General features: G+C 36.6%; 1 protein-coding gene across 2 annotated transcripts in view; it reads left to right on the top strand.

Moving 5' to 3' along the window:
- lamc3 (laminin, gamma 3) overlaps nucleotides 1-23,746 on the top strand; it is a 151,814-nt gene that overhangs the window by 12,111 nt on the left and 115,957 nt on the right. For both annotated transcript variants that reach the window (XM_011481527.4, XM_011481525.4), the window contains exon 3: nucleotides 18,024-18,154. In XM_011481527.4, coding sequence (XP_011479829.2) covers nucleotides 18,024-18,154 — 131 coding nt within the window. The remainder of the gene's footprint in view (nucleotides 1-18,023; nucleotides 18,155-23,746) is intronic.

The following is a 23,746-nucleotide window of genomic DNA, read 5'->3' as shown; positions in this document are numbered from 1 at the left end:
ACAAAACATGCAGTAAGAAGTGAACTTTCTCTCTGAACTGATGCTTTATTTACCCTATAGGGATGATCATCATATGTATCCATTCCCTTTGCAGCTGCAGTCGAGGTTTGTGCTGGCTCAGCCATCATGACACATGAAAATAGTCAAATATTCCACTTTTTGTCAATTTAAACCCAAAAAATTAGAAAAATAAAGTACAAAAAATTGATTGATTATATATATAAAAAAAGAAAGCCCCTCTCACCCTTCCGCGGGTGGTTTCTCACCCAAGCTCGGGCAGCGGCCTGGGAGCTTGAGGGTCCTGAAGTATCTTAGCTGTTCCTAGAACTGTGCTTTTCTGGACTGAGAGGTCTGAGGTCTGTCCAGGTATCTGTTGTAGCCACTCCTCCAGCTTGGGGGTTACTGCCCCGAATGCTCCATTTACCACCACTGTCACCTTCACTGACAGTATATATATATGTATACTTTTTTATGACCATTGTGTAAGCAGGATAATGGTTTTTGAAGTGTCCACCTTGTGTGTCGACACCTTGTCAGCTATTATCCCTTACACATAATATTTGTAAAATGTCCTCACAATTTATATACTATTTATTTTTTAAAAGAAATGAAGATAGAATTTTTTTAATTTATAAACTTTTGTGATTTAACAAGTTTCCTTTTTCTTGAAAGCTCACAGCTGCGAATAACCCAGATGGTTTTATGTAATTTATCTGATTTGAATGATTCTTCTCATTGTTCTGTCTTAACAAGGAAAAGGGACACTTTTCCCAAGATGACCTGAGCTAGATTCAGTAACACAATAGAGCTGGTGGCAGAAAAAAGAAGCGACAACAATAAATGACCCTAGCATGAGTGATATGATAAGAAAACCTTTTTTAGAAACCTTACCTCTGTCAGAATCCAATTCAGGAGGAATGTGGACAACATATCAACCTCCCATGGGCAATTTTGTTGCTTTCCAATGTTCCTTACTGCATGCTGCTATTTTTGTTCTTCATCTCCACAATAATATCAGCAATAAAATCTTAAGGAGGAACTTCAGAAGGAGAATTAGGTCACGCTGATGATATTTAATCCCTTATCAAAGCATGAGCTACAATAGTTTTGCTGATTGACCAAATTACCACAGGTTGGATTAAAAATATATCAACCAAAACTCGACTGGCATCTCTGCGACAAAACCTGTCCTCCTCCACATCATTAAATAAGACAGGAAACTTGGGAATTTTGAATAGCATGAGGTGTAACCTAGCATGACCATGATCTATCTAAATCTTAGTGAAGGAAGCTTCTAGACACAGAAAGAGGTTTTGTATATTTCCCTTTATCTACATCTAATTTTTACAGTTCTGATAGTTTGAGTCACCTGCAAAATTGAAAACACTTAAGGTGCTTTCATATAATCCATAGTCCAGGCCACAAGTTGTTACTCTGGGCAGTCTGCTTTGTTTTTGCAAGTTTGGAAGTTCTAGGTAATGTAAAAATGTGGGTTTTGATGTGATGTGGGAGCCTTGTGCTAAAGTGAGAATGAAGACATGTAACCAAAAGACCAAAGATAGGAAGTAAAACAAGCTCCATGCATTCAAAAAACCCTTAAACATCTAAAATAGTACAGTATGAATAAAGAAAATTGAAAATAAAAATGCCTTGCAAACAAAAGAGGACGGACAAAGAGGTGCAGAAAACTGCACACTACTTTGCTTCCAATGTGTCATGTCCAATAAAAGGCAATAATTAAAACAAATGCAGGTCCAATTTGAAAAAAAAGTTAAAAAAACAAAAAATACTGTCCTCTAAGTATACAAGCCCAACTGAGATTTTAGACCTGCATCTTTCTAAAATCAAATTAATCAAGACTTACGTGAGAAAAAATAAAAATCCATATGGCCTTCCTTTTGAAATGTTTCTTTGCAACAGGTTTCCCAAAATCTTTTTGATCAGACCTTATTTTGGGAAACACTGTCCCAAACAACAAGCTGAATGGGTAGTGTTATCCCAGCGGCTTGGTCCACAGTCAAAACTGTAATGTGAAACAAAACCATTTAAACATTGAACGTTTCAGCCAGTCTTTTAAATGTGTCCTCAAGCACTATCAATGCATGAAGACAGACGTGCTAGCCCGGCACCAAGAAAGATGATCTCTGTGACACAGTCTACCTAAATGACTAGGTTTTAAGAAATTGCAAGACAAAGAGGTGATGGAGCTCAGAAAGGTACTCCACCCTCTGTTCCACCTCAGCACACATTTCTTTCTTATGCCAGATGCCGCTTCCTGATAAAATGCTCCCTTTTCTCAAACCACGGCTCTCTGGATGGGCGACGCTTCTGCGGTCCCCTGCAGAGTCAAAAGAATCAGCTTTTCTTGCAAGTGAATCCAATTTAAACTTGGAAAAGATGAAGGGTAGACAGCAGGGGTGAAGCGCCATCAGCTCTCAAGCGAATGCTAAACTGCACAGAGCAGCAGGATTAGCAAGGACATTTTCTGCTCATCTCCGCCGTGTGAGGTTTCCGAGTGAAAATAAGAATTAAATGTACTATTGGATTAACTTTAGTGCTGTTATGGCTTTGGCACATTGTGTGGCAGGCTACTGTCAGTAAGACGACAAACACCCTCACGAAAGAGGAGGAACTGGATTTGGCTTGTGAGATTCTTCTTCTTTTGCTCCGCTGGGACAACAATGAAAGGAAAGTGAATGAAAAAAAAACACAGTATGTGGCTTATCACGAGCTTCTTAACCCTCAGTTTTAAAAGACCTCCTTGGATTTCAGCACAAGAATCATCTCCCTAACCCATTATATCCTGCCTCATCTTATTTTCTTTCCAGCCTCGGTGTATATTACTTGCCATAGCTCCTAGCCTGGTGCACACTTTTACTTGAAAGAAGTTAAGTTTTACACAGACACAGAGCTGCAGCCTGGTTTTAATGTTAAGAGATTAATAAACTGTCCTTTCTTGATTAATCCCCCCTCACACTAGCAATCTTGAACTGTTCTGTATTTTGCTTTTTTGTGTTTTTATATATGTAAGTCTGGACTCTGGAAATTTGGGAACACAGCATACTATAGTGGAAGCATGTCGGACAGAGGACTGAGTCTCCGTTCGCTGCATCGACTCAAAGAAAATGTTGTCTCTCCTCAAAAAGATCATTTGATTAAAACTCGAGGTACATGGGAGGAATAGGAAAATATGTAGTTAAAAAGTCAACGTTAAAGTCCTAGAAGGAAAAGATGGGATCAGGGAGTTTGTAATTTTTCTAATTGCTAGATGTCATGGATATTAAGAGGTGTTCATTTTTAATCAAGTGGGATTTAATCGAATTTATCTGGAAAACCCAATATGGGTGACAATAATTGCATGCAAAGGGCTGCTAGAAGTAATTGAGGAAGAAAACTTGATCAGGTCATTCAGACAGAACAGTGTGCTGACAGTTTACGACAAAAAGCCTTTTTATTTAAGATATTCATAGACATTTCCAGAAATGCGTGCTCCCTGTCCTCTTTAACGAAAATTTAAAGCTGTACTACAAATCTACTCATTTCCAGGACTGTTCCTGGAATAATAAGTAATTTATTTTTTCCCTGAGTCATGTCTTAAGAGATGTGTTGCTCTTCTGCAGGATGCTGGATCTGCATTTTTTTGGTTGCTCTGGCTCAGTAGTCACACATTTTTGTTATGAGGCTAATAGCTAACGTAGAACTTGATTAAAAAAACAGAGTATGGGGCTCAAAAGGGAATTCTATAAGGGCTGATAAGTTACAAATACAATAACAACAAAAGTAAAAGGAAAACAAACCTAAGAAAAAGCAGGAAAGTGCATGGTAAACAACCACGGACGGCAGTCTGACCAATAACAGGGAACAGGTATGAACAATTGACAAAAAGAAATAAAAAACAGGCTTAATAGGATTAGAGATTTTGAATATAGGTAAAGCAATTTTCAGCTCAGACTGAAACATCGTGAGTTCAAATCCAGGCTGAGTAATACCAAAGACTCTTAAAAATGGGATCAAATGCCCCCTTACTTGACACTCAGCATTAAGGGGTTGGATTGGATTGGGGTTTTGGGGGGGTTAAACCACCAAATGGTTCCCAAGCGCACCTGTGTCTGCAGCTCACGGCTCCCCCAGGGGATGGGTCAAATGCAGAGAACAAATATCACACTCCTAGGTGAGACAGATAATGGGACTTTAACTTTTGTGTGATGTAAACTTATCATGACCAGTTTGGATTTGGAAATGATTTATTTTCAATCAATCAAAGCAAAAATAGTCTAAAATCAGAACTCTGCGGAACAAAAATAATTCAAACATAGGATAATTATAAAATTGATTAAAAAAATATGCATACGTTCGCATACACTTGTAAATAATTCAAGTATTACTCTTAATCATAAATAAAATGTTAGCTTTTTAGCATATAGCAAATGACATAATGAAACCAATAAATATTTAGATTGTCAAGAGGAAAGCTTTCTTGAAAGGGAGTGGGAGAAAGCAAATTTATATAATCCCAACGTATGGGTGATCCTGTCATATGGTGTCCTTTCAGCACCCTTAGTCATTAGTAAGGTGTGAGTACTTGCATGGTCCTTACTGACCATGCATGCACGCAGGACGCTTGTACTATTCCCACACACTAATTTCCTTCTTTCCAACAGTGAGGCTGCATGTAAGAAGCACCCAAGGAGTGTGCACTTATCACTTGAATTCCACCAACAGGCTCCTTGGGCAGCGCATAGGATTTGGGAGGGTAAAAAAAAGGAAAAATCCATACGACATGCCTGCGTCTCACCTTAAGTGCTATATAAGTGTTTGCTATGACAAGTCGCCCCGATAACCTTGATTTTAGGAGCAGGCCACCTGCGTGCCCCTGTACTTTTTTGGTTACTAATGTATATTAAAGCAGAGTAAGTTCCTGCACAGACAATGGACCTCTGGGCAGCATGGAAGTGTTAATCACCCTGAGACCGCAGTACAAATGCTGTCTGCTGTACTTCAATATACTTTTGACAAGATCCACTGTTTGATTATGAAGCTGTGAGGGATCAATATAAGCTAAGAATACATGGATCAGGTAGCAAATCTCCCAACAGAGCAGGCAAACACCCTCTCTCCATTCTTCAATCCACCTCGCTCCCACTCTGCTTTACGTTTAAACAACAAGATGAAAGCAGCTGTAATAGACTGATCTCTTCTTCCATTAAAATATAAGACGGATCAATTGCACCATTTTCTTTCATTACATCTCTCATTCCTCCTCTATTTTACGGGTGATGGCACAGATGGGTGTTGTGAGCGGAGACAAAATCAAATCAGCCACCGTCTTTGATGCAAAGTCTGAGCTGGTGGAATGCAAAGGAGATCTGTCTCTCTCTCTCTCAGTGAATCTCCAAAATGCAGATGGAGATGCTTAGTGATGAGATGCAGAGGCTTAGGCTCCCTTAATGGTTGACATAGTGGTTCTCTTATGGGCGGCTAATACTGGCAGGTAGCACAGTTAAGGCAAAATATGAAAAGAAATGATGACTGGAGGATATTCGCCCATCGGTTTATTTTTTTGTTTTGTTTTTTTCTAGAGAAATTAAAGAGAGACACTTCATTTTCAAATTGATCATCTTTCTAAAACAATGCATCACATTGTTTGTGTTGTTTTATAAAATTGCTTCTTTACATCAAAAATCAGTATGTAAACTTCATAAATTAAGAACTTTTTTTGTTTTTTTCAAATAATTTCACTAATTCTTATTTTCGGATAATATGAATATTTTTATGCCTATTTCATGTATCAGGGCGTAACGATTAATCTCTTCAGTCCATGAATTAATTCAGTTTCCTATGATTGAACTTGTTCAATTTGTCTCAGGCAAGTTGTGATCTATGACAATTTTAAAATATTTTCAAAACGAAATACATTGATTATATTGATCTTGGAAAATACCATTTAGATTGAGGCATGAAGGGTTAATTTTACTATATGTAAAAAAAAAAAAATTAAAGAGTACCATCAAATGTGATGGCAGCAAATACGGTCAATTACAATGTGTGGAAACACTGAATTTGTCATAGACATGTGACTATGATGTCCTCTTTGGTTAATTTAATATTGAAAAACTATAGTGGGCTGACCCACTTTACTCTAAATGCCCTGTTCTTTTACAAAAACACCTAATGCATTTCCCCCTGTTTATTAAAAAAGTCCAATTTTGAAGCCAAGATTCTTTTCAGTCTATTCATCTGACATTGTACTGTGGTTTATGTGTTGCTTACCCCAAGAAAAAAACAAAACATGTATAATATTTATAAATGTAATTTTCTTTTACAACACGTATTTGAAATAATTCAAAGTATTTAAATCAAAAATGAAAATTTGCTGCACGGTGGCGCAGTGGTTAGCGCTCTTGCCTCACAGCAAGAAGGCCTCCGATTCAAGTCCCGGCTGGGGATGTGAAAAACTACATCGGCCTTTCTGTGTGGAGTTTGCATGTTCCACCCGTGCATGCGTGGGTTCTCTCCGGGGTCTCCGGCTTTCTCCCACCGTCCAAAAACATGCTTCATAGGTTAATTGGCAACTCTAAATTGTCCCTAGGTGTGAGTGTGAGAGTGAATTGGTGTGTGTTTGTGGACATTCTACCCTGCGACAGACTGGCGACCTGTCCAGGTTGTCCCCTGCCTTCGCCCACAAGTGGCCGGGATAGGCTCCGGCAGCCCCGTGACCCCGAAAGGGAAAAAGCGGTTAAGTAAAAAAAAAAATGAATGAATGAATGAAAATATGAGTAAATATTGACTGGTAATGTTCAAGATTAATTTTTTATATTAAAAATTAAATTCTGAAAAATACTCATTAGGTATTTTAGATATAAAATAAAGAAATTATGTAAAAACAAATAAAAAGGATCTGATTGAAAAAGCAAATCATGTAAAACATTTGAATGTCTTGGTGGTGATTTTCCTAATTTAAAGTTTTTCAAACAAAAGGCTGTTAAAAAACAGTCAAATCAATTCTAAAGGCCGTCACACTATTCCCGTGTTCTGTGTTGAATTACCTCCTTGAAAGTGTTTCCGTCTGCCTTCAACTGTCTGAACTCATGGCTCTCCTGTTTGCTGTCAATCACCCAGGTGCAGAAACCACAAGCTCTCCCTTTGAACAGCAGAGAAAAGCTCCCTGTTTAATCAAGCTTTGCTTTGTTGAAGCAAATTACAAAAAAATTATCAACTTTTCAACAATTTGAAGTTCAAAATATTTTTTCTTCCTGTGCACTTTTTAAACATTCACCAGAAAAAGTGAATCTTTTTATTACACTTCTATTTTTTCTTTAAAGTACCATGAACAGCAGCAGAAATCAAAGTGAAATATTTTCTTATAAACGTCTGTTCAATCCTTTTAATACTTTCTGCTCTATATTCTGTATAGAACCGTATTGCATTCAATTAAAAAAGAAAAAGTCTTTCTAATTTTTCCGTGTGTTTAAAAAAAGATGGATTTTTTTTTCGTTTATTTTTTTACCACGTTTTTCGTTCTAATTGAACAAATAACTACAAACAGACTGGGCACTGACCTCAACTGCTCATGAAAACTATAAGATGAGCTAAAATTAACAGTGGAATATCGACAATTTGTCCGTGTTATCTGTGTCCATTTTAATTATGTACTGCTTTGTTCTTCCTATACTTTTTACAGAGTTAATAGTTGGGAATGCCTCAAATATTGTAGGGATAGTTTGTTTTGTCTGTGAATCAATCCCAAGGATGATGTTGGGCACAAAGCAGCGAAGTTCCATGGCTGACCAGGACACTTACATTATGGGTGTGGTCACGCAGTATTTCTTTTTGATATATATTTGTAATAATTTTTTATTATCTGTTGCTTTATATAAAATTTTATTTATTTTTCGCTGTAATTTTTTTTTTTGTTTTATGATAAAATGTCTTTTTCGATTTTTTTAAAATATTTTTTTTCCGTTTTTCGGTATAATTTGTTTTCGTTTTTTGCTTTAATCCTTTTTAGGACTACAGTTATAGTTCTAAAGCGAGGGCATAAGGACGTATCTACAACTTCTATTACTCGAAGATGCTGATTCACTCTAAGAAAAAAAGGGTAGTAATATAAGGAATTTCTGTGAAGTTTATTTTAACAATAATGAGTAATTGTGATGTTTTGACATTTATGGTTGGTGAGTTACTGAGAAACGGCTTTTGTTAGTCTGGTGTGTTTTTGTGAACTTTATTGACGGCCCCTGGATGCCTCTGCAGCTTAAAAGAATACCTCAAAGCACAGAAGAAGTGGATCCTATTTTATCGAAAAATTGACTGTAACTCGTTTTCTGCATCACCACAAAGCAAAATAAACAGTTCATACTGGTCAATATTTAATACTTCCCCAGTGCTTTGCTCTGTAATTTTTGTGGATGAAGTAAGTAGGAAGAACAAATCAGACTGGAGATATCGTGACAAGCACATAAAAATAAAAATAGAATGGATGTGTCTGACACATCGTGGCTTTTCAACTTTTAATAGCAGGTCATCTTATAGTTTTCATGAGCAAATTGAATTAGTGTCCAGCCTGTTTGTGCTTCTTTGCTTTTGTAAAACAGATAACACAGAAAAAGGTGAGAATGAATTACACCTGGGGTGTTTTTTCTTATACAAGTACAAATTAGAATTGAGATCACAGTTTCATTTTTCATTTTTCTTTTTTAATTAAATGCAACTTAGTTCCATGGTTCTGTGCAAAGTAAAGCATTTTCTTGGAACACAATTCCTGCAATTGAAATATTACTATCTAAATGTTCCTAATGTCATTATTTGGTAATGTGGTCTGCTTGTGCCAGCAGGCATTTGGTTTACTTTCAACTTTGTTTCAACTCAGAGTGCTTCAAGGACATCAGTTCATCCAGCTTATGTGTTTCATGAGTCACATCTGACTTTCTCTGGAAGTCTGCATACTTGAAATTCAGCTAAAACATTTATCCTAATTGAAACCAGGACCAGATGCATTGTTTTCTCTCTTTTGTTTTTTTATAGAGGATTTTCTGAGAAACTTACTGAAAAGTTTTAAAAGAGAAATCAAAATTATCAGAAATGAACGGACGATGCAGAGGTCTTTGTTATCTTTTCAACAATTTTTCATTTCTGATTACCTCTCCTCATCATCTTTAGTTTTCTTTTTTTCTGTTATATCTTGTCAAATGTTCTGTAATGTGTGTTTTTTTGTTTGCTTGTTTTTTTTTTTATTGTCTTTTCTAGCTGGAGGTGGTTTTTGTTCTTTTCCACTTTCTTTATTTGTTTAGTTTGGAATCACTCTTCCTGAAGAATTTGCACACTGCAGAAATGGCTTCCTTTTCCTGTTACCATACAGTATATTCAACTTAAAAATCACTGTAATGGTTGAACTTTTGATATTCTAATTTTAAAAATGTATAAAAAGTTAAATTGAGAGGACATGGACTTGGTCTTGTTTACATCTTAGCTATACTCTGCACCACCATTTTCTTTTGATTAAATGATCAGAGATTGAGGATTATGATACCTTAAAACAGCCACACACAAAAACGAACCAATTTTCTCCCATAATAATAAACAGATTTTTAAAAAGCACAGTAGCTGAACCCCAAACCAACTGCACTGAACCTACAGAGAGAGTCAACAATTACCAAGCAGCTGCCTGCAGGTAATGAGCCCAGGAAAAAGAGACATCCCTCCATTCAAACAACACATCTGTAACTGGATGGACGCCCCCCTCCGATTTAGCAGCGATAGGAGCATATTATATCTGAAAATACCTTGATCTTTTTCCTGGTACCAATACTAGGTGGTTGTGGCCATTCTGCGGAACAACATGACGGTAATTGGAAAAGTAAACCTGTTGATCTTCATGTTGGAGAATTTGATCTCCAGGCTGAGCAGGTATTAACATTTAAATGCAAATATTACATTTCATCCCTTTTACTGATTATTTGCAGAGTAAAACTTGGTTGTTTTGATCAGTGATCGTCTGCATTTGAAGGCAACGCCTACACCTGCCAGCAAACAGCCTCTCCTCCACTGCAGAGTCCTGCGTCTCCTGTGTGGCTCGTTATCACTTCCAGCAGACTGTTTAGTTTCATACGGGAAGTGTCTGGGCAAACGCAAATATTAAAAGTATGTGGACAGTGCTGCTCATTATCTCTCCCTCCCAAAAAGATCTTAATAATGAGGAGAAAAACTTAAAGAATTAAAGCATGCTTTATGGATTTTTTTCCTATTTCAGTTTATATGATCTTATGTTTTCATTTGAATTTCAGAAAAAGAGTTATTAAAGTTGCTTTACCCAACTGTCAGGAATATCATATGTAAAGCAGGTTTTCCCCCTTGCTGGTATTTAATGTTTGTTTTTTGTTATTGGCATAATATTATCAGTTTTTCAAGCTGTAGAATGTTTGACATTGTACACAATGAATCACATAATCCCTCACTTATATAGGTAGAGTGAAAGAAACCAACAATGGTGTTTGTTTAGATCCAGATGTGCAAGAGAGATCCAATTGTACAAAGTCTTGTTTTTTTTCAGAAGCGTTTTTTGATTTGCAGGTTTTTCTTAAGTCTTAATTTTTTTTTTTTTTTGATTTTTTGTCAAGAATAAATTCCTTATTCTAGATCCTAGCTCTTAATGAGGAAACAAATGTTCTACTGTGCTGATTTTGAAAAAGCTCAGAAAGGTGTGAAGCAAAAAGAAGTTATAACGACTTAAAACCTAGTCATAAATAACTTGAATATTTAAAAACCACGTTTTGCATTTCTTCAAGGATCAAATAGTTTACAATGCTGCACAATCATCCAAATCTGGATCTGAAGAGCTGAGATTTTAAAGTCTCTTTTCAAATTACATCAGGTTTTGTTGAAAAGCGACTCATCTTTGATCAATCAGTCTCCGGAGTAACATCTAACATCCTGATAAAGGCCTAAAACATATCATTATTTGGAACATTGTATCTCATTTTACTCTATTTGTTTCTTTCAAAACACGAGAAACATAAGAATCACCAAACCTTTTGACTTCATTCCCTCATAGATGCAATTATTAGCAAAGTGTGAACAACAACACATCACATTTGCTGTGACAGCAGTCTGCGACTTTGTTTTGCATTGAAAGGAGCATATATGAGGAAACTTGACTAGTTAATTAGCAGTAAACTCCCTCAAGACCATATGACAATTTTTCTTAAATTATCCAAAGCAAGAGTCTCTTGGTGATGAAGTGGAAAGGGTAATGGTGGATAAAATAAGAGTCCGGAAGATTTTATTGATCGCCACCCACTCATACAAAGAATATAATGCTTTCACATTAACACCTGTTTAGTCAAGTACTCCATGGGATAATTTCACTTTTCTTTTCATGAATTGAATTTTAGGCAACTTAAATTCAACCTACGTCCTAATAAAAAAATGTCATTAGTGTTTTGTTCCAGGTGACGTTATGATACAGAGCTTTTTAATTAAGATTTCCAAAAATGTGTTAAATGAAACAAAGCATCTGTTTTTTTAATCTATGTAAACTGCTTCTCAGACTGAAGGATAATGTAGAGCACTTTGTGTTTTACTCTGAATGTAAAGCACGTTATGGATGAAAATTCAATATTCTCTTCAAGTTGTCTTTTTAAAAAACAATTCTTCCCAAATGTTTGTTTTAATAATTGGTTTTATTTGGACCCTTTTTGATGCTGATTATTCTTTAAATCAAAACTACAACACTGTGGCAGCAATTTTTCTTAAATAAATCCAATTTTGTCTATTTCTACCTAATTAACAGAGTATTGCTATACCACACAAACAGAATTAAAATGTATGCTTTCAGTTTACATTCACTGAAATTGTCAAAATGGGGTATTGGTTGCAAAAAGTTGGGGATTTGTGAATTATGCACCTCAGCATCTATGGTTTCCTTTTTCCACATGTTTTTTGCACAGGAGACACCTCATCTTAGGACAACGGTAGACTTCACTGAGCTCCTAATAACGTTTTTTTTTTCTTCTCTTTCTCTTAAACGTGTTTTTAAAAGCAATTTGCATGCTATAGGTCCATTATTTTACACATCTGTGGCCATACAGGAGATTGGAAGACCTGGATTCAATTATTTAGATGTGTGAGTGAATACTTTTGGCAAAAAAAAAAGCCAAAGCTGCTTTGACAGATTGTGTTTTGCACTTTTATTAACGGTGACCAAACCTACACTCTTTGAGATCGTCAACAGCCCGTGACTCATTCCCAGTTCTCTCTGTCCCATATCAGGCTGCCATTTTCTGTGCATATGGCTCACAAGGAGCTATGCATATTTTATTAAGCTTAATACAGGAATTGCGTCTTGGCTGTTTTATTAGCATTTTAATTCCATTGCATACTTGGTGCTCGCACATCGGCCTGATTCAGAGACTCCACATCATAATTTTGTTGATTTTAAAATGAATTTCTCAAGTCAAAGTAAAAAAAAAGCAACTGATCGCAATGCATTCTAATGCATTGTCTTAAAACGGACTTTCAATACAACTTTATTTAGAAAAAACAAAGCTCACCTCTTAGTATGCAATTTAGATGTTTTCTTAAAAGTCCAGTTAACTTCAAAGCTAGCTCCATTGTCAAGTTTGTAAAAGATTAAAGCTGCTGTCTGAATTCAAATTTAATTTGTTCAGTCATCCGTTAAAACGGTTTGTCTGTTGCTGCTGCCACCAGTCCGTCCCGTCTCTCGTAGCCTCCTTTTGGCTCCAGAAAGCCGTGTGGCAAATTGGAGCTCAAACATTGAATGACAATGAGTGGAAGAGGGGTGAGGCGGGGGGAGTGGGGTGTACATATTAAGGGCACAGTGAAGTTAAGCAATTAAATTAAAAAGTTATTAACTTTAGAACGGGAGCCGCTGCTCTCTTTCTGCCACTGCTCGCAGCGCTCCGAGTTGAAGGGAACAGTAGAACATAAAGGGGTTGGGGGAAAGATTTTCTAGGTGATGGTGAAGGTTAGAACCTCAGAGATGTCCTCTGCAACTGTTTGTGAGTAAAAAAAAAAAAGGCATTGTGATGTGTGGCTTGAAGCAGTTTCCTGTGAACCTGCTCACTTTGGACAGTCAACCCCGCCTGCAGCACAGGATGGGCTTCCTGCCACTCTCATTCCTAACTCAGCATCGCTGCAGAGCCATGAGCCAAAATGCAAACGTGCAAAAATCAAAGCTAATTAAGCTTTTGCTGTAGTTTGCACTAGTAATAAGTAATAAGCAGACTAATGATTAACCCTAAAGTGATTTCTTTTAAGGCGTTTTTGTGATATTTGGAATTCTTACATAGAATGGCAGTGTTTTGTCAAGCATTACTAAAGCCTCTTATATGATACCAAACTCAGCTTGAAATTAAACACTACTTGTTTTTATTGTGTGGGAGAATTAGGAATATATTGGCAGCTTTAATTGTCTTTGCTGAGCCGGGGGTCTGAATTAAAAGCAGTAATGGCCTCTCATTAGTTAGAGCATGAATCTCATGCATTTTACCATCACCAGTGCAGCTAAAATAATCAGTTTTATGCAAATTAAAAAAAAAAAAAGAAGGTGCGAGCAGAGCAGTTTGTGGCAAAAATGGTTCAAAGTGTTTTTCACAGAGTGATTCAGCATTAAGGTAAAAACAAGAAAGTTTCTTGTTGCTGATGAAGTGATATAAAAAAAAAATAATTGGCAAAGCCTGAACACAATATTAAAATTATAGTATAATTACAAACCTTTAAAGAAGAAAAATTACAATTTTTTCAGTTTTTTTTCTTCAAAAAATAAAAGCATTTTAGAAAAAATAAAATTATTGATGCTTATGGAGCCAAATTAAGCCTAAATAACACTTGTAGCTCTTTGACCATTTTAACAAGAGTCCAGGGTTACAGGGTTAAAAAACAGAAAAAAAGAAAACTCCAACATGCAAAAAATTAAATCAAAATCATCAAAATTAAAGAATAAATTTAGAAATCGAATTAAGGGTAAAGCTTGATTAAAAAGGTTCACTTTAAAACTACGCTAAAAGTCCATGCAAGAAACCTGTTGTGTTTGCTCAACCCCCCTGGAAACAGAAGCTGAAGTAGACACTGAAGTAACAACGAATATAATAAAAAATGTTAAAACATGGGATTGATCAAATTAAAAACTACTTGTCACACATGCAAAATAACCCAAATTGGCTGAATATCGGAATGAAGGTCATACCAAAAACAAATCTGAAGCTTTTGCATTTATTTCCATCTTTCCCCTGTGTTTTGTTTTCTAAGATGACCAAAATGACAGTGTTGCCTAGCAGGCTAGGGATAAACAACATTTAAAATAGGAAAAATTGAGTGCATACCATTATGTCTGCTTTGTCTAACTTTTTAAAACAACTAATATCAAATACAACTATTTGTTTGCATTTTTCTTTTTTTATTTCTGGAGTGTGTACCTGTGAAGATAGTCTACCAATTTAACTATTTCCTTCTCTTATTCCGCCAAGACTATTAATTAAATTAAATGTGTTGCTTTAGGAAGGAAATAAAAGAGACAAAAGAGTGAAAGTATGTAATTTACATCATTGAAGCTCTAATCAGCTGGACGATTACATTTGAAACCTCTTTATTTGACCCATTCCTGCTCACCTTTAGATTAACAATTAGTCCCCTTCCATCCTCTTCCAACACCATTTGACAGTCATTACCTAAATGAAGAAGCCTCTTTTTAGAGCGCTAGTTACCTTCAATCTAATGCTTTAATAGTGCCCTATTATATAAACAGCCTAATTTTCATAATTGACCAGTGAAGTGGTCCTAATTATCCAACGTCAAACACAAAATAGAAGGCAAACAAGAAAGTTAATAGAAAGCCAAATTATAAATCTTTTCAAAACGGGCTAAAAAACAAGACACCAAATGATAATTACGACAGGTTGCTAGGAAACAGTGATAGTAAAAAAAAAAAAAAGAGCTAGGAGGTTACATGATCCATGAAAGCCACAAGCATCTGTTTCACCAATTATTTGGGGTAAGGTTTTCAGATGCTTCAAATAAAAAAAGAAAATGTGTGTAAACAGTTCTGAGTAGCATCTCTGGTAGAACAAAGAGCTGGTGTGAGCCCACTCATGTGCAGCTTCTACACGTCTGCCGGTGAAAGGTGAAGGTCCTGATCGTTCGTGTGGCTTGTGGAAAGGATGGAGTTTTTCAGAAAAGCCTGGGTGTTTCAAGGACAAACTTACAGTAGTAGGAGGGTCGTGCAGATACTTATCAAACTATAACATTCAGCTTACGAACTGCGCAAGTCAGGTTTGTTTTTAAGCCGTGTCCGTCTTTCAGTCCGCACTCCAAACAAACACCTGTTTGATTTTTGACTGCATTTCATGCACAATTCCACATAGTTTGAACATTTATTAATAACGCTTCTTATCTCCGTAACAGTCTGATATCATTATTGATACTATATTTATTTATGTCTGAATGTAAACGGCTGGCCCGGGACCAGAGAGCCTAATTTCGTTTTATCATGATAAAATGACAATAAAGTTTCCTGATTCCTGATTATTTTAAAGAACCTTTTCAAAAATCTCATTTGAACAAAAAACGGGTACAAACATTAAAACAATAAAAATTAAATAGGTTAGTTAGATCATGTTAAGTCTTTAAAAAAAAAAGGTAATGCATATTTTTTAGAAATGCTTTTAGTTGAGTAGGAGGCTTATTGTTAAATATTCATGATAACGTCTTTGTTTTTTACTGTAAAGCATTTTTGATTTCATCTGTGGCATGTGCAGCAGACATCAAGCTACTAACTTGATGACTTACAATAAAAAAGACAAATTGTACTTCTTTACTTTGAATCGGTAGCATCCGAAAACGTACTAATGAAAAAGATGGAAATAAATCTGTGTGTTTGAAGAGCCCAACTCAGGAGACAGAAGTAAAACTTGCCAAACTTAAACATGTTAAAAAATTGAACTATATGTGTCTGAACAAAAAAACAAACAAAAAAACAATCATAACCTAATGTGAGAGTCCAAAGCCCCTAAAGTTACATATAACTGAAAACCATGTACCGTATTTTCCGGACTATAAGTCGCCCTTTTTTTCATAGTTTGGCAAGGGGTGCGACTAATACTCCGCAGCGACTTATATTAGAAATAAATTGAAATAAATACATTGTTAACCCTCCTGTTATGTTCATTTGTGAGGAACAGAGATGATGTTCCTGGGTCAATTTGATGTATGAGGTATGTTAAGTGTTAAGAGTATGTTAAGTGACTCAGAGAATCAGCAAACTTTTTTTTACAGTAAGATCTTGAAGGCTAACAACATAATATTCTATTTTCCAATGATTTCATAGATTCAGAAATGCAATAAAAATAACAACTGTTTCTACAAATACAGGATGAAAACAGAGTATTAGTTGGACAATGATGCTTCATGAAAGGAATAAATAAATAAGTATGAGAAAGAATTACTGTGAAATTATGAGATAAACAGTCTGCTATGATTGTGTAATATGAGGTTGTGAAAGTTATTAGTTCTTGGTCCCAGATTTTGTCAAATAAATTTCCCGTCAAAATGCGACTTATAGCCCAGTGCGACTTATCTGTGTTTTTTTCTACTTTATAATGCATTTTTGGGCTGGTGCGACTTATACTCCGGAGCGACTTATAGTCCGGAAAATACGGTATTTAGTTGTGGTTTCTTGTTAGTTCCAGGTGCGCACCAGTTAGTTCCTAGTGTGTACCATAAAAACCAGCACCAATTTTTTATTTTTATTTTTTTTACTTTTATCTCCCTAAGATAGGGCGATAGAAGTAACATGTGCAGCTTCTACACATCCGCCGGTGAAAGGTGAAGGTCCTGATCGTTCACGTGGCTTGTGGAAAGGTTTTTCAGAAAAGCCTTTTCTTCTTAAGAAAGAAAAGGTGAAAAGAAGACAGAGAGTGGAAAACCGAAAAGCATGGTCCTGAAAATCCTGAGGACTCATTTATTCAGATGATATGATGACTGAGAGGAAGGATCAAACTCAGCAAACACAATACAACTGAAAACAGTCTTAGCTTGCATTATTTAAGAGAAGAAAACCAGGAGCACTAAACTTAAAAAATGCGATGCGACTAATTTTCGAGGTACATTTTTCTTTAAAGTACATATTTTGGTCAATTCTTTCTTCGAAATCACCTGAATGTTTTCTTGAGCAAATCCCTGTGTGCTTTAGGTAATTTGATGAGATTTAGAGACAAAGATGTTGCGTAATTTCTGAGAAAAGGGTCAATGAATGAATTCAAAGTATTTTTTTAGTCTGAAGCCCATCCGCTCTAGTCTTCCTCCTGACACACTTCAAAGACATCTCTAGGGAGGTCTTCACAACACACAGCTTTTTTTTGGAGTCCCAAACCAGGAAGAAGCAAAAAGATGCTCTGCAGCATTATTTTTTTATGTCATTTGTTTTCTCTTAACCTGGCCTCACTTTTATCTCCTACTCTACCATTGTACTTCCTGTTTTGGCTTTCTCTGTGCGTTTTGCTGTCTCTCTTCTCCCACTGATGCTTCATCCCACCTTTATCTTTGCAATGGGTTCAAAGAAAGGAGCTTAAATCATATCAGGTTTGGGAGCTTTGCCAAGGACAGTTTGTTATACTGAAGTACAACTGAGGTGTTTTTTCCTTTTACTTTCTTTTAATTTTTATTAATGTTTTGCTCACATTAATCGCTTATAGCCTTCCTGCTATATTATCAGTATTTCCCCTTCCACAGTTTTATTCTGCTGATAAATGTTCAATCTAGTCTGCTGACCCATTAAGACACCACTAATTTGAACTCATAACTTTGCAAAGACTTTTTGTTTATAGTCTGTTTAGTGGTGTTTTGCCCTACTTGCCTCCTGCTTGTGCCTTAGCAACTACAGCTGCCAACACACAGTCCCTATGGTTCCACTCCATTTCTCTTCATTTGGCAACATCAGCTTGTTAGTTTTTAATTATGTTTGGTCCCAGTCTTTTTTTTTTCATCTGTCTTTTCTTTTCTTTTCTTTTCAGGAATGGGTGACAGCCACTGACCTGCTCATTTCTCTGGACCGCCTGAACACTTTTGGAGACGAGTTTTTCAAAGATGCCAAAGTTTTGCGCTCGTACTTCTACGCCATCTCGGATTTCTCTGTGGGAGGCAGGTAATGAAACTAGAAACTGCACATTCCGAAATTCCCAGAAGGCTTTCTTTAAAGTGCTTTAATTTCCACCGTGCAGGTAAATAAACATGGGATTTTAAGCCACCTTTGAACCGACCACCTGCGCATGCAGCTCTTTCTGTCATATCCATAAGAGTAATTTGGAAAATCGAAAAGCTTGGAATGCTCATGAAGGCTGTCAAACAGCATTTTTGTGCTTATAGAATTACACCTAATTCACACCAAAGCAGCAGCAGTGCATATGTGTCATGTCAGATGCGAGTAATCTGCTTCAGAAGATTCACACCTGAGACTTCATAAACCTTTCTTACTATTGACAGCGATGCAATGCTAAAATTTAGTTGGAATTTAGTTGAGTTTTTTTATTTTCCCACATCTCCATGTCAAACTGCAGAGCTACAGCCAGAGAAACAAAGGAAACAAGCTGCAAGTCTTAAAATTAACTTTTAGTTTACTTTCAAAATAAAACTTTCCCATAACTATCACAGAGACAAAAACAGTACGCATCGCACCAACAACTACTGTGAACTTTGCACTAAGGGCAACAGGAAGTTAGTTGTTGAGGTAGAGAAGCTGAATCTACTGTACAACACAACACCCAGTTTATAAAGACAAGGCGGAGAAAAAAATGGCGCTCAATAACAACAACTTTGGGTTTACACAGTGGACGTGTCAGTCCAAGTGCAGCTCTAATTCTACATTCACACCTGGCTCACAAATGTGCATTCAAGTGACAACTTTCAAAGAAAAGTTTAAGTAAATGTGCGTATAAGTCAGTTTTTGGGCTCTATGTACAAAGCACGCTGTTAAACCAGTTGAACCTTAACCAATCAGGGACTCGGATTTAGTAGTGTCATATTTGTAGCGTTCTTTTTAAAACACGGACATGACAACTGTTTTAAAAGTGACCATGACACAGAAAGTGTTGAGATTGTTTTGCTAATCAAGAAAATATGTGTATATCAAAACTTAATTGTTCTTAAATGGATTTTTCCTCATAAAAAAATGACTTGCTTCTCAAAAATCTGTTTGGACGGGTACTGTGTGGTACCTGCGTCTACTACAGGGTTACTGAACTTGGTTTATGGTGGTTTCATTACAAATATTTATATTTAAAATATACCTGCACATAAAAATCTCTAAACATTGGAGTTATGAAATAGCTGTTTCACTGCTTTTTATTACTAATAAACGAAAGCTTAATATTTAAAAAACGAAGACTTGCTGTTAGTGCATCAGAACATTTGCTGTTGCAAGTTGAGAATGTTCTGTAAATGAAGCAAACATCAGCTTAAATAGATTGCATTTCGTTTTGAAAAACCTGAATATTTTTAAGTTGCTTTTAACTTTAAAAAGTAACCATTGGGAACCGCAGAATGAATTTACTATCCCGGCCACTTGTGGGCGAAGGCAGGGAACACCCTGGACATGTCGCCAGTCACATATCACACATCCATTCACTCTCACACTCTCATCCATGAACAATTTAGAGTTGCCAATTGACCTATGAAGCATGTTTTTGGATGGTGGGAGGAAGCTGGAGACCCCGGAGAGAACTCACGCATGCAAACATGCAAATTCCACACAGAAAGGTTCCCCATTGAACCGGGGGCCTTCTTGCTTTTAGGCAAGAGTGCTAACCACTGTGCCACTGCGCAGCTATTGCGGTTTGTGTCCAGTCAAAAGTATATGACACCAAGTCTTTTATATGTCAGAATAAATCTGTAAAACAAAAAGCCTGGAGCAAGATCAGTGAGGTTTGCACCACTTCATTTTGCACCAAGCCTCTTCCAACCGTGAGTCCCCGCGCTGGTATCAGGTAGCACCAGTCCAGTGTGAACCCTGTAAAGCCAGTTGAAGAATGCCCGTTCAGCGTGTTTTTGCACGCCACAGGCCACATTTTTATTTTCACATGCCATCAGTCGGAATTTAAGCTTTTGAAAAGCCCATGAAGATATCGTTAGTTATAGTTATAATCATAGTTATAATCAGTTCTCTTTTTAGATTAATTTAAAAAAAGGCATAAAATGTTAGACGAAGCAAACAAGAATTGTTTAATAATTAAAATTCCATATTTGTTAAGCTTATATCTAGTTTTCTGACAAGAGTTTTCATTTAACCAAATAAACATTGTTTTTTGAATCAAAAGTTGATGAATTTGTGATCAAATCCTGTTAAATTTGGAATCAAAACGTGAACTTTGGTAGGGATTTCCGTTTCTGATCAGGAAAAAAAAGTCCACTGAAATCTGGAGGAAATGTTTCTGCTGGAGCAACCGCATGATGGGTTGCAACCAAATGACAGCAAACGTTTGATCACTTGTCACAAATAATCACATTTAATGCATTTATATGGGATTACTTATAAAGCTTAGCTTGAATTCACCATTAAATGCATCAGGTTTTTTATTTAATTATGATGAGAATAAAATGAAGTTAAATATAAATTTCAATGTTTATGACAGAAAAAGGGACATGGCATTTCTGTTCATAGGCAGATAGCTTTATATAAACAGTATTTGCAACAATAGCTGAAAAAAAAATGACTTATAGCATTAGTATGCAGTCTATTGGAAATATCAGGAGAGCAGAGTCATTGTTAGTGATCTATAATGTGGATATTCTGTATACTTCCCAGAGCATGGAGTTGCATAAAACTGGGATAGTGTATGTGTGCAAAAGCAAGATAAGTGGCTAGCTCTTCATCCTCTACTTTTTGCTATCTGTCAAGTTACCCATCTGATGAAAGCAAACCAAGAATTCCCCGTTCCCCCTCCACCTCTCTTGGTTTGTTACTCCCTGTAATGAGAAAGAACACGGCACTGCGGACCATGCTGCACATTTTCTGCTGCAGACAGGAGTGGACGATTAAGTCGTTGAGATGAAGCCTTCAAAGAGAGTATAAACTTGATCTGACACCTGTCATAAACACTTAGGATCAGCACAGCGGCATGACAAATTACCCATCAATGTCCACAACACCTGAGGGACAGACCCACACAGCACCATGGTACCCTTAAATCTAGGCTTTCTGATCAAGTACACATGCTTTCACACCACACTGCTTCACGTCACATCTGCAAGTCGCATGCTGCAAGATTTGTTGTGATTTTCCACAGAATATCGATAGGACCCAAACTCAAGGGAGATTTGAGAACACCTGCAGTGAACTCAAATGTTAGAGGTTTTACGTAGAAGGTCATTGGTTCAATCTGGATCAAGAAATCTACTTTTGCAGAGCCATAACCTAAAAAGTTGACCTTTAATCTCAATTATTTGGGGAAAGCTGCTTATTGACTAACAGTTGAATCTGTGCACAGTATTGCACAGTAACTCTTCTTCTTTTAAATTATGTAGATGCTTGACCTATATGCCTTCATTAGGTATTGAAGTCTTTGAACCTACAACTTGCAGGAGTCCAGGATAGTCCATCACACAATAACAAGGTGATCTTTGAACCTCATTCACACATGTTTTTTGTGATAACATTCAGTGTTCCCCCCTTTTTTTCATTGTAAAATCAATTCATTTAAAAGTCAAATCGCACCTGTTGTTTCTCATTGTCATCACATTATTTTAGGATAACGCCCTGCTGCTTTTCAGATTAGCAGACTGGCCATATGCAAGAAGGGGGATGTAACTTCTAAGGGTTCGTGGTAAACAGAGCAGCATCAGAATGCAATAAGAAAGTCAATTTTATAACAACAAAAGAAATATTACAATTTTCAAGATAGAGTTCTGCATTCCTGGGTGAATTAAACAATTTCACCGACTCGACAATTGGCTTAGTCATTTTGGGTCTGCTAAAACAAATATACTCTATTTTAGTCACAACTGCCCTTATGGCTAGATGCGGGCTGTCTGTGGTAAAAATGGGCAAACGTGTACGAGGCACGCAAGTGGCCTGCATGAAATAGCAAAGTAGTAGACTGTTCAGTGAGGTAATGAGCAAATATGTTCATGCACATTTTTCCTATGGGCATGCTGTGAGCGCCAAGTTGTAGCAAACACTCATGGAACGTGCCAGGATAACGTCAGGGTGAAGTAGGCAAGATTCAGGCGTGTCATACGGATATTTTAATTTTCTTTTTACCCACCCCAAATCCTACAGACTGCTCAAGTGGCTCATAAGTGCTGCTCATGTGATAAGTGTGCGCTCCTTGTGTGCCCCGTACAGGTTTGCCTATGTAACCTGTAAGCTTTACTATTGACTAGTCACTAGAGTGTGATGTAAGGGCACCGTATGACAGCATCACATCACGTCATACATCAAAGGTGTGAGCAGCTTCCATTGCATTTACCACAACAATCACAAGTTTCATTTTTAATGAGGCTCAGGGGAATTGCAAGACACACCGCACTCTCTTTCAGATGCGGCCGCTCCTGACAATAGCTTAACCACTGAGTAATGCAGTATAGTCTAAGTGACTTAGATTGACTTTAGGCCCTTGTTTCTTATACAAAAGGAATTTTCTGTGTTCTCTTTAATACTTTTAGCTTGTTGTTGTCCTTTTCCATTTTCAAATTTAAAAAGAAAATTCTTATGTGTTATCAAATTTTAGTTGTAGGTTAATATGTTGTCTTTGCCTTCTGATCTATAGATCTTCCTTTGAGTTGTAATGTTTTTCAGTGTAAAAACTGATCAGTGCATTGTAGACTTGTATTGTCAACAAAACAAAAAAATCTGTCACACGGCAACTTTATTGCGCAATAAAAAAAAAACAAGTTAATGTCTCAATCCAGAAAAAAAAAAAAAAATCAATGGTTGAATTTAAAGTCTTTCTATAACAGAGTCTGTAAGAAAAGTTTAAAGAAAATGTTTTGAATCCAAACATTTATTCTTTATTGTTTTGGCAGGTGGCCATATGTTGTTTGTGCCCTCAGTTCCCCAAAATATGTCCAATTAGATTCATCATACAACAATTTTCACAAAGGTCTAACATTTTGACTGGAGTCACTTTAGTGTTACGTGTTGTTGGCAAGGCAAGTGACAAAAGAAATTACTTAGACCAAGCCTCTGGCTGGCAAAACCATGTGTCTCTACAGCAGCTGACTAATTTTGACATAAGTTGTCATTCATTCACAAGTATCTGATCACATCTCCTTGAGAAAAGCAGGCAGCCTGCCAGATGTACCACACACCGCAAAGGCAGCTGCAACTACACTCCAGAGGAAAATATTTCAACAAGTCGGAAGGTGTAAATGTGTAAAAATCCTGAGAAAATTGCATAGCAATTGTGCGGCCATGGTGCAACGGTAGGGGTTCGACCTCTGATCAGAAGGCAGAAGGTTCAATTCCCACTGGTGGAAGGTTGGTGCCAGTGTGTGAATAGCCATCAGTGGGTGAAAGGGGAAATGTCGTTGTGACTGTAAAGCGCCTTGTGCCTTCGAGGAAGGTAGAAATTCACTATACAAGGCTATGCCGTTTACCAAACTGAATTAATTTTAACAAATTGTCTGAAATATATAGAAAATGATTTGGAAAGTTTTAACCCATGATGATCCAAGACATTTGTGTCAGTTTGACTAATTTTGTTTACAGAAAAATAAAAAATATGTGCTTTTAATTGCAACA

The sequence above is a fragment of the Oryzias latipes genome, chromosome 12, assembly GCF_053564925.1.
Source record: "Oryzias latipes strain Hd-rR chromosome 12, Olatipes_Hd-rR_3.1".
NCBI classification, from domain to species: domain Eukaryota; kingdom Metazoa; phylum Chordata; class Actinopteri; order Beloniformes; family Adrianichthyidae; genus Oryzias; species Oryzias latipes.
Note: the sequence above shows the minus strand (reverse complement) of the source record. Positions and strands in the feature narration are given on the sequence as shown.